This window comes from Psammomys obesus, unplaced genomic scaffold (assembly GCF_907164565.1).
Source record: "Psammomys obesus unplaced genomic scaffold, mPsaObe1.curated_primary_1811, whole genome shotgun sequence".
NCBI lineage: Eukaryota > Metazoa > Chordata > Mammalia > Rodentia > Muridae > Psammomys > Psammomys obesus.
In genome coordinates this window covers 11,831,792-11,844,217 of record NW_026596240.1, presented here as the reverse complement: position 1 = coordinate 11,844,217, position 12,426 = coordinate 11,831,792, and the positions used below count along the sequence as shown (strand labels likewise).

The 12,426-nt window shown below is 46.0% G+C and overlaps 1 protein-coding gene across 1 annotated transcript in view; it reads right to left on the bottom strand.

The window, feature by feature from the left end:
- Tacr1 (tachykinin receptor 1) overlaps positions 1-12,426 on the bottom strand; it is a 160,595-nt gene that overhangs the window by 67,212 nt on the left and 80,957 nt on the right. Inside the window, exon 2 of the mRNA XM_055596491.1 lies at positions 4,165-4,359. Within this exon, the coding sequence (XP_055452466.1) occupies positions 4,165-4,359 (195 nt within the window). The remainder of the gene's footprint in view (positions 1-4,164; positions 4,360-12,426) is intronic.

Sequence of the window (12,426 nt, the reverse complement as noted above, 5' to 3'; positions counted from 1 at the left end):
CTCTCTCCTTAGGTCTCCTCAGGGCCTCTTCCCCTCACACCACTGTCTACACTGTTCCCTCAGGGCTCTCCAGGTGCCTCTTCCCCTCACACCACTGTCCTTTCTGCACAAAAGACTGTGGACTTTGCTTAGAGGGTGTCAACTTCTTGCTGGAATTCAGCATCCTTCCAACTAATTTTATATTTCAAGAATGTCATTTTGTTATACTTTTTTGCAAAATTCTGTCTGAGCCAATCATAGGGCTATATTTTAGTGATTTTATTAGTGATATAGGGTATACAATTAAAAATTAGTTTACTGGTAGACATATGAAATCCCATATGAAATTGGGGAGTAAGCATAATTCTGACCTGAGAGAGCTGTTATATGCTCTTAGCTCATAGCTGCTTGAGCTTTGCTAGGGTAATTACCACTGAGAGAAATTTCTGGGCATGTATAATTTCTAGTTTTCTAGAAACAATTGGAACATTTTACAATGTGATTGTGTAAATTTGGATTTTTTTTTTCTAGCAGGCAACAAAAGTTCTTATTGCCTCCATCTTTACAAAACTTAGAACATTTAGTTGAGTCAAGACATTGGGTAGTCTGAGTATGTGTATCATGACCTTGTTATGGTTTGAATTTCTATTTCATGCATGCTGAATTAAGTTGAATGTCATTTTATACACTAATGGAAGTTTTGAACCTTTCGTAATAAGCATGTTTAAAACTTAGTCTATTTTTTAAATCGAGCTTTCATATTTCTTCACTGAATTTGTGTATTATAGAAGGGTGTGAATGATGAATGGTTAGGGGTGGAAGTTCACCATTTAGTCAGAAGGCATTTATGATATTTTTACAATACCGCTCCATAATTAATTTGTTAGCACAAATAATCTATGAAAAACTGAGCCTAAGCATCTGTTCAGCATGCTATCAACCTGCCGGCAACCTGATCAATGAGTGTTGCTCATGTCGGCATTCAGCATTCATCAGATCCTTACCACGTATGGGAGCCTTGTCCCACAGTTCATGTGAGTTGTTTGCTTTTTATTTTAGTAATTTGTCTTCTTGTTGTGACAAAACACCTGGGAAAAAAGCAACTTAAGAAAGGAAGAGTATTTTGGCTCACAGTGTGAGGAAAGGAAGTCTATTACAGTGGAGAAGACATGGAGACAGGAGCCTGAGGCAGCGGGTACAGGGCATCCACACCATGAAGCAGAAAGAGATGAGTGCTGGTGCTCAGCTTGCTCTCTCCTTTTCGTTCAGTCCTGGATCTTAGCCCGTGGGATGCTGGAGCTCATGTTCAGGCTGGGTCTTCCTTTCTCAGTTAAACCTTTCTGGAAACATCCTCACATGTTTTCATGTTAGTCCTAAATCTTGTCAAACTGATAAGTATTTCTTCCAATATTCTTCTACACATTTACTTCTTCCAATATTTCTATGTGGGATATACTAGCAGGATAGAAGCCTTAAAGGAATTGATCATTAATGGTTGAACTAGAAATTGATCAGGCTCGGAGTTGATCTCCCCTGGAACTGGGGCCAACATGTTCATCCTAATTATAACAATGCCTCAAAACAAAGTTTCCATCTGGCCTCACCTTTGGGATTATTATGTATGGTGGAAAGGACAATCATTAGTTCTAAAAGAAGAGAATATAAACATGTTAAAATTTAAATCTCTATAAACACAGCATAATACATTATAGAGGTTATGGAAACAGAAAACAGTGCTTAATGTGGAACCTGTGTTACGCTCCTGAATTATGTCTGTGTTACAGTCAATGTATGAAAGACAGGCAAATAGACCTTTTGAACTTAATATTGGAAAATAAACGTGTTATATGTCTCTTGAGAAAATAACCTCAAATGCTCATAATCCAGAGTCATGTTTCCTAGGTTATCATATTTTTATTAAACATTAACTTGACAAAACCTAGCATCACCCAAAAAGAATCACAATTGTATAATTGTCTTTATCAGGTTGGCCAGTCTGATAGGGATTATCTTGATTGTTTTAACTGATATGTAAGAGCCCAGCCCCCTATGGGAAGCACCATTCTTTGGACACGTGGTCCCGAGCTATATAAGAAAGCTGGATAAGAGGGAGCCAAAGAGTGGGCCAGCAAGCAATGTTCATCTATGGTTTCTGCTTCAAGCTTCTGCCTTGGGTTTCCTCAATGACTGTGACCTGGAAGCATAAGCCAAATGAATCCTTTTCTTCCCTAACTTTCTTTTGGCCAGAGAATGAAAGCAGAGCAGTGACTACAATAAACAATGACGGCAAACCTGCCCACACAACCCATAACACCTCCTCTGAGTTCTCAGAACCAGGAAAAATGACAATCCCAGTGCATTGTGTTGAGTCTCGAAGGAAATTTCTAGTCATTAATAAACACAAATCAACAAGATGTTCTCAAGCAAGTCTCTAAGCACCGCTGCTCATTGACTGAAACCCGAAAGTTGTGTGGGAAGAGAAATCTATTCTGAGTTCAGCTTTAAATTTGTTGTAAGAATGAAGAACTTGTAGGTATCTTGTAAATAAGCCAGCTTGTTTGTTTGTTTGTTTGTTTGTTTTGTCCCTGAGGCATTTGGCCCAGAGGCATTTTCTTCCCTGCCTGGAGGAAACCTGGCCGAGTCCTGCTCAGTCGGTGGAGCCATGCACATTGCATCACAGAGACCTGGCTTGCAGCTTCACCAGAAAGGCTTATTTCATAGCGTCTCTTTGCAGGCTGAGCATTCAGCCTCCACCGCTTGATGGATTAGACTCACTGTTGGTGTCTGGAGGGCCATGTCTCCATCTTACTCATTGCTTCCTGGCAGGCCACATTTTTATGCTCTGTGTAGCAGATATAGCGCAGTGGCTGTGTGACAGACTTTGGAACTCTCAGATCTAAGTGGCATGACAGATACCATGTTTTATCTCAGTATTTAGTAAATTTAAAGGCCACACAATTACACTGCTATCCAATGAATTTGGTTCATAAGTCCCGACTGACATTTAACAGTTTACAATGTGAGATATGCATCATTTCATGTGATAGTAATGACACTTGTTTACAGGAAACAATGTTTTATTTTCTTCCATTTGAGAAGAAAGGAGATGCTGGGATCCTTGCCAGTGATCATACGGCTAGTGGCAATTCACAATTAAAAATCTCTGGTCTTCCATCTCTGACATCAGTGTTTTTTCTGAGTTGAATAACAAGCCTGAGATTTGAGGATCACAGAGGGTTTTCCAAAAGACCACCTTACCCTTGTGCTGTCAGTCCACAAAATGGATGCTGATAGAAATCTCACATCACCCTTCAACTGAGCAGAACCAAGGAAAGAAGAAGGCGTTTCAGTGTTGCCTCCAGGGCAAGAAGCGTTAGGGAAAACTACCAAGACATCTTGAGAAAGCTTGTCAGTGACCAGCCCTCCTCCTATGAGACAAGCCTGCTTGTGTGTGCTCTGTAACCCCTAGACACTAAAAGGCCTTCTATGCTTTCATCTGAATGGGGATGTCTCATTTCTCACATTGCAAACTCCTGAGAAGGATTTGGATTGATGCCTTCCTGGAGGCAGCTTATGAGATGAAAGATTCAAGGGCAGTGACATTGTTTAGGAGAAGGAAGGGGGTGTTGGTGCAGGGATTGGGGCTGTGGTACATAGGAAAGAGAGGTAGCACATAACACCTGTGCTATGGAACCAGCTCTCACCTGAGCAGTGGCCGCTTGACTTCATGAGGAACTAGCTGACAGCGTGAAACACATGCTGCAGAGGGACTGTGTCAGGGGGTGAGGAGCAGGCCATCGCTGAGAGTGACTGGAGTGGAGACACTCCCACCTCCCATCACGCTGTGCCTAGCCCAGGGGCACAGCAGAAACACAGATGCTGGCAGGGGGCATCTTAGACAAAGGGCCCAAGAGAGGAGGAGGGGCACTCAGAGGGACCTGTAATGGGAACAAGGTCTTAATATTCTCGTGTCTCTCACAGTATTGAGGGTCCTGTCCCCTGACGGTGGTGGCTGGACTGACACTGTGTCAGCACAGTGGCTGTGAGAAGGGCAGGCAGACGCATGGGAAATCTTCACTGATAGGCGAATATAGAAGGGAGAAGGAAGAAGTCAGGGCAAGGAAGTCTCCACACAGCACAGCGTGCTTTCCAAGCGGAACACGAGGCTGGCAAATCTCTACTCACGCTTTCTCGTAAGTCCTGTTGGGGTGTTCTGGCCACTCGATCATGCACACTACTCTGCCGGGCATGGTCTCCGTGGTGGAGTAGTAGCCCTGCGGAAAGGCCAACAGGAGAGCCAGCACCCAGATGACAAAGATGACCACCTTGGTGGCGGTGGCCGACAGCCGGGGCTGGAGGGGGTGGATGATGGCCATGTACCTGCAGTGAAGAAAGGACAGCATCCTGTCATTGTCTGGCTTTCCTGCTCATAGAAATTCACAGAAGAGGTTGACAAGAAGGCTCGGTGGTTAAGAGCTCTGGCTGCTCTTCCAGAGGACCTGGGTTCCATTCCCAGCACCCACATGGCAGCTCACACCTGTCTGTAGCTCCAGTTCTAGGGCTTCTGACACGCTCACACAGACACACATGTAGACAAACCCCCAACAAGCATAAAAATAAATTAGATATTAAAAAAACCAACTGTTTTTGATATTGTGTTTGTTTATGTGTAGAGGCAGAAGTCAATCCCAAGTGCCCTTCCTTAGATGCCATTTATGCTGTCTTTTGAGACAGTCTTTCTCTGGACCCTGAGGGTCACCAGTTAGGCTAGGCTAGCTGGCCATCAAGCTTCAGGGATCTTCCTGACCCCGGCTCCACAATGCTGGGATTACAAGTGTGCACCCCCACGCCCCAACTCTTTCATATGAGTATTGGGGATCAAATTCAGGGTGCGTAGGGGAAAGCTTCAGAGATGGCTCTGAGGCTAAGACATCTTGCTTTATGACTGAGAACTGAAGTTCATGTCCCAGCACCTCTGTAACAAGTCGCATGTCTCCCCAGATGCCTGTAACCCTAGGTCCAAGTGGACCTGAGGATTGCTGGGGCTGGCTTCTACCAGCTAAGGTATGAGCTCTGGGCTCAGGGAGAGACCCTGCCTCAGTGGGCTCACTCGGGTCTTCGTACTTACACAGGAAGTACTTACACAGGAAGCACTCACTGAGCTCTCTCTCCACCAGCCCCTCTCAATGATTATATACAAGTGTTTTCTGGACCATTTTTTTAAATAATCTATCCTTAGACTATCTGACTTATGACACACAATACGAAAAACTCATAGGCAAAGTCGGACAGATTTAAAAAGCTGAGAACCCATGTAGCACCATTTTTATCATTGCTTGTAGTACAAACCCGGTGGCCAAGCTTGTGTTAGCGGCCAACAAAATGAGGAGAGCGACATGTCATAAGTACTTTCAACATGAAGAATTTTATTCTTGAGGCTAGAAAGATGGCTTAGTGGTTAAGAGCCTTTATTGTTCTTCCAGATAACCTGAGTTGGTTCTCAGGACCCACAGTGGATGGCTCAAAACTGGCCAACACCTCATTCCAGCTCCCTCTTCTGACACCCTCTTCTGGCCCTTTTGGGTGATTGCATTCATGTGTACCTATACTCACACATACACATAATTAAGCAAATAGAAGAGAAAATAATTTTGTCCCCTGATGACAGAGACTGAACCCAGGACCTCATTCTTGCCAAGCAATTGCTCTCTGTTGCGCTGCATCCCTAGACTTCTCTTGTATGCTGCTGGGATGAAGGGACAACGCTGACAGGAATACAGCAGGGCACCGCAGAAGAGGTCTCAGTCTGCAAAGCTCTGCTATGATGGCACCAGGAGGTGACATGGCCTCATGACCCTGCAGCTGTCTTTGCTTGTAGAAACATACAGATGCTTGCATAATGATGAAAAGCCTGATGCATTTCTAGACTGGGTCCTTCTTAAGCAGAGTGGGATTGCAGCAGTTTTAAGAGTCCTTTTGCACCATTACAAAAGCTTAGCAATGAGCTGGGTGTATTAAGAGCTCAGCTGGTAGAATGGCATCAGCTACCACCTGGGCGATTGGAGTGTGACTTCATGAGGAAACCCTAAACACAGGGTAAAACACAAACCTCAGAGGGATTGCACCAGAGGGGTTCGGGAGAGGGAAAGGGGAGGGGGAGAAAAAAAAAGAAGGGAAGAGGAAGGGAGGGAGGGAAGGAGAGAGAGAGAGGAAGAGAAAGACATACAAACACACACACAGAGTGCTCTTAGCTCTGCTCCACCGGTAAGTTTTGAGAGCTTTTGGGCTGGATGGAGACATGGCGCCTTCTGTCGTACAGTGTGTAGCATACACAAGGTCCTAGGTTAGATTCACAGCACCACATAAACTGGGCAGGGTAGTGCATGCCTGTAATCTATGCACACAGGAAGTAGAGGACGCAGATAATTAACTCAAGGTCATCCTCAGCTACACACTGAGTTTGAGGTCATTCTGGGCTACAAGAGACCATGTCTTAAAAATGAAACAAAACAAGACAAAGCAAAAACAAACAAAAAACCAAGCCAAACAACAAGGCCGACAAGATGGTCAGTGGGTACAAGTGAATACTCCTTAAGCTTGATGATCTGAGTTCAATGCTTAGAACCCACAAAAAGCCAATGTGGTGGTTCCTGGCTGCAATCCCAGCATCCCTCCAGGGAGTCGGGAGGCAGAGACAAAGAATTGCCCAGTATCTTACGGGTTAGCTAGCTTGGCATACTCAGTGTGACAGAAACAGCAAGAGAGACCCCGCCTCAACAAGGTGGAAGGAGAAAGCCCACTCTTGGAAAGTATTCTCTGCCCTCCTACACATGTGGGCCATGCCACAGAATGTGTGTACTTATACACACACACACACACACACACACACACACACACACACAGATACAGAGAGAGAGAGAGAAGAGAGGGGGAAGCAACAGAGAGAGGCAATAAATACAAATTCAAATAAAAAACTGAAACAGTCTAAAAACTCAAAGGTGAATCTAACATCAGTTCATACAGCCTGAGGGGACATGGATTTTTAAGACAACAATGGCCAAGTCTGAAAGTCACACAGTTCCTGGAAGAATTGTCACTGTGCCTTCAAACATCTAAGAGTCCGAGTAGGGCCGAGAACACCTGCCTCAGGAGGCAGACGCTGGGTTTGTGAGGTTGGGCTGGAAGAAGCCTCTTTTGTGGGCTGTTAGGAGTACAGTGATTAACAGCCTCTTGCAGTGGTTCTCAACTGAGGGGAATCTAATGACCTTTCCACACGGGTCACCTGAGACCATCAGAAAACACAGATATTTACATTATGATTCAGAACAGAAGCAAATTTACAGTTATGAAGTAGCGATGACAATAGTTTTATAGTGGGGGAAGAGTCGCCACAACATGAAAAACTGTATTAAAGGGTCGCAGCGTCAGGACGGCTGAGAACCACTGGCTTAGAGCGTCAGCCATTCTTGGTCTCCTCACACCTGTGGTCTAGACTAAGAGATGCCATCCTGATAGGTTGTCGTCGTCTTTAAAGCTGTGCACAGCTTCTGAAATGCCACGGGATCTGAGGCACGGTAGACATGACACTCTCCACTTCATATCACACAACGATCCTGCCTCTCCTGTAGAGGAATTTTAATTCAGAACATGGCTGCTCTGGCAAGAGATCACATCCCCAAATGATCTAGGTTTTGTGATCTGGCTGGAATACAAACATGTCTTTAATCCAGGAGACTGAGGCAAGCAGATCTGAGTAAAGAGCAAGTTTCAGGTAAAGAAAATATTAGGCCCAGGAGTGGTGGTACATATCTTTAATTCCAAACAAAGAAGGGAAAGTTAGTTTGCAGAGGTAATATTCATGCTTGGGACTGATGTCTAATTGAGTGACAGAAAAAGTGACCAATCAGAGAAAGACTTGACAGAATAGGATACGCCCAACTTTCACAAGGAGAGGAAAGGAAAGCTACTTAATGGGTAATGCAGAGAGAGAGACAGAGACAGAGAGAGAGAGACAGAGACAGAGACAGAGACAGAGGAGGCAGTTTTACTAGGACAGATATACAGAGACAGGTTGAAAAGAGAACAAGCAGAGCCAGAGAATGGGAAGGGGCCCAATGATTAGAGCAGGCTGAATCAGTCAGTTGAGAGAGGACTTTGAGCCAGAACAGCTGACTTGAACCAGCCAGCCCAGAGCTCAGAGAGAACAAGAAAGGGTGAACTTTTTAAGCAGCAAGTCTCAGAGGCAGAGAACGTTCTAGGCCCTGGTTAGATTGTACAAAGGCTAGAAGCTTCCTGGACTAGGCCTGGGTTAGCGGACTGAGGCAGTAAGCCTGAAAGACAGCAATTGAGCCAGGAGAACAAAAGTTCCTTTACATTGTGCCTTTACATTCTGTGACGGGCAGGTATTTCTGGTTTCTGTGGGGTAGCAGGCCCGCTGCAGACTTCGGCAAAACACAGACAAACATCTGCACACTGTTAGCGGGCTCCACACCACCACATGTAATCGTTCTACTGTATTCTCTGGTCTCCTAGGATCTCTGCACAAGGAGGGGGGCCAGAGTACTATAAAGCAATTTTTGGCCAGTGTGAGCTTCATCAGTTCTCATCAGGCACCTGCTGTAGGCAGAGCACAGCCCTCCCTTCGGCAGGCTACCAGTGAGCACCTCTCTTCAGGGGAGCAGGTAAGTGACCTCAAGTGGAAACTGGATCAATGCCTCAGCACCTCAGGGATGTGGCCCAGGCAATCAAGCCTGCGGACGCAGGTGGTCTTAAAGTGATGTGCTCACTGGATTTGGGTTAAGCCTGCAAAGCACCCCGCTCTGAGTCAGAAGTGCTTGCAGTCCTCTCCCTCCTTGGGGTCTGCCATTCTGGAAAATTTGTTAGTTTGATTTGGACAGAGGTTTAAAACTTTAGCTTTTTCAGTTTTTCTTTTCTGGGTTGTATGAACAAGGACCCCGGCAATGCTCTGAGTGGGCAGAATGGATGTCGGGAAGATGCCTCAGGCCAGCCTTTTTTTAAAATAAAGAATAGGAAGTTATGATAGGGTTGCAGAGGTGGCGGCACTTACCGAGAAAGGATGAGGGCTCAAGAGTGCACTCCTCAGAGCCACATAAAAGAGTGGGGGCATGGGGCCCCCCTTGGGAGGCCAGCACAGTGAGGTGAAGACAGGAGAATCTTTGAGGCTGCAGCAGCAATGAGAGATCTTGTCCCGTAAAAAGATGAACAGCCTGAGAAATGACATCATGGCTGGCCTCTGGTCTTCTACATGCATGTGCACGTGTGCGCACACACACACACACACACGTGCGCGCGCGCGCGCGCACACACACACACACACACACACACACACTAAAATTTAAAAAGAAAGAAGCCGTGAATCTGCAGGAATTGTGCATCTTTCATCAATATTTCCTGCCCCAAGTCCGAAGCTGTTCTGGAAGTCACGAAGATGCCGCATCCTGCCCAGCCCCGTGCAGACATCCTCCCTCACTGCCTGTGCACTCCCAGGCTGTGGACTAGAGAGAGACACAAGGGGAGTGTGCGGTAATTACAGCACCCTCGTTTAATGTGATCTCAAGTGCAGGGTTTTCAATTTGCTTCTAACTCAGGATAAATGCTCAAGCTTAAGTAAATGAATCCCAATGCCCATCCCCAAGTTGGCGATACACCGCTTAGAATCGAGTGTGACTGTGCTTTAGGGGTATTGCATAAGCATACTGGCGAAATGTCTCCAAATGGGTGCAGAAAGCCATATTTTGTCTTTACTGCAGAAACTGGTTTTTGGAAGCCCATTTCAGTTAGCTCTGTGCATTCTTTTAGATAATATCCACTTTGGTAACAAATGAATGAATTAACTGTTAGCATCAGAGACTGGCTTTTAAAAATAAATTTTCTTTTGTTTGTCTAAAGCTAATTATAAGTTTGTCTTGCCTCCTCCTTTTCATCTTCCTTCTCTCTGTCTCTCTGTGTCTCTCTTTCCGTGTCTCGGTCTCTTTGTTTCTATATTTCTCTCTCTCCTTCCTCCTTTGCTGTGGCTTGTGTAACACACTTCTTTCCTATCTGCTCATGGTTAGCCTCAGCTGGATAAGCTGTAGACAGATGGTAGGTGTTTTCTCTCTAACTTTCTCTCCCTAGCGTGTGTCTCATTGATGCACATTGCACTCACAACTCAACAACTCTTTGCTATTTGATTATAAGTTATCACCATGCAAGTGCTTCATGCCCTGGGAAAACACACTTAATAAATATTTATTGACTGTTCCGTGCTCAGGGGACTCCACAGTAGCCAATTAAATGTCTTCCTGCTTTATGCATTAATCACCAGACTGCCAGAGCCAGGGGTCCTCAGGCTCCCAGGCACGTGGGTCATGTTCTACACCTCAGGTTGCTCCACCTCATAGGAGCCTGTCAGCTCTTACAGAGGCTGTGTGCAACCTCCTAGCTGAAAACTGAAGCTGTAGTTCCCTTTGGTGAGAATGCTTTATAAAAACCAACCCGAGGAAACATCCTCTTACTGTGGGGATGTGTGACAGGGCACACTTTTTCTTTCATGGACAGAAAGAAGTGATCTTATTGTGAAAAGGAATCCATCTCTCTCCAGCAGCTCTCTGCTCAGGACTTCATCTTAGACTAGCCCCAGGCCACTGGGCAGAGGATTGTCCCCACCAAGCCTTTGATCTGCATCAACCCAGTGGCCCCTCCCTCTTCCCCAGCATGGCATAGACTTCCTTGAAAGAAGCCATGTCCCTGAGCTCAGGTGCCCACAGTACAGTATGGTAGTACACCACAGGCCAGCACCTTCTGCAAAGGTCAGAGAGCAAACACAGGCTTCGGAGTCCATCCGTATACCACTTCCTGGCCCATCTGCAAAGGCTGGTAGGTCAGGGACACTGTGGCAGCCTTCTGACATCGTGACTTTAGGCTGTTATCTGTAGGTGTGCCGGGCAGCATTCATAGCTGGCTGGCTGCCTGCCTGTGACCCACACAGCTACACGAGGGACACCATACCTAAGTCAACACGCTACAGAGGCCTGCGCTCCCACGTCTATTGCCGAACTGTCCACCACAGGCAAGCTTGGGAACTAGACTGTATTTGCCAGTAGATGAGTGGGCAAAGGGGACATGCTGCAAGCTGGGCAAGGTGGCGCACGCCTTCACTTCCAGCACTTGGGAGGCAGAGGCAGGTGCATCTCTGTGAACTCGAGGACAGCCCGGTCTACAGAGTGAGTCCAGGACAGCCAAGGCTACACAAAGAAACCCTGTCTCAAAAACAATACAAAACAAAGAAAACAGGCTGTATATACACAATAGGGTTTTTTTCATTTGTAAAAAAGAAATGAAATTATCTCATTTAATGGAAAATGGACACTAACTAGAGATCACCATTTTCAGTGAAATGAGTTAGATCCTGAGAGATAAAAATGACCTAAGTTCTTCCGTTTGTGACCCTAAATTTGTGTGCGTGCCTGTGCGGTGTGGTGGGGGAGGTGTGTGCCAGCAGCTGCATTTGCTGCCTGTGTGCATGCCTCTACGGAACCCCAAGGTCCACGTCTTGTACCATTTTCCCCACCTTAGTTTCTGAGACGAAGTCTCTCTAAATAGAGCTCACCATTCTGGACAGCCCAGCTGGCATGTGAGCACCGCTGATCTGCCTGTCTCTGCCACCCCTCACCGACACTGGGCTTGCAGACACATGCGTCCAGGCCTGGTTTTTGTGTGTGATTGCTGGAGATCTGCACCAGGTTCACAGGTTTCTACAGCAGGCATGTTATCCACCGAGTCATGCCCCCCCCAAGAATGCACACACACACGTGTGTGTATTTCTTTCTATATACATTTATATATAAATATATATTTTCTGTCATGTATATGTATATATAACAGGAAAGCAGAAGGCACATAGGGAAAAGAGGAGGAGACTAGGGAATTGGAGGGGGCAAAGGGTAGATATTATCAAAGTATATGACACACTTGAGTTTATCTCTATGAAGCCAGAACCAATATAACACCAAGAAAACACACTGGAAAAAGAGCAATGGAGGGGAATCAGGAGCCGCCCTCTCTTCTTGTCTCAGTTTGAAGGCTCTTGTCAAACATCCTGCTGGCCCATTGCATCTCTGGTGATGACTCAATTTCACACTTGAGTCAGGGCTCAGATCTTGGCAGTGCTGATATGTTTCACACAGAAACTTCTGCCTCAGCCACATCCCTCCAGCCCATAGGAGGACACCACTCTGCTTCCTGATGGCACTTCCACTCTGGGACTTGGAACTAAAGATAAATAGAAGGTCTGGGGCAGGTCCAAGAGGCCCCAGTACAGAAAACAGATTTAAGAGTCAGTGGGCCACAGTAGCTCCACAGGCAGGAGAAGCGAAGGGAGAGCTGCTCCTTCTGGATTCTTCTCCTCCTCCTCCTCCTCCTCCTCCTCCTCCTCCTCCTCCTCCTCCT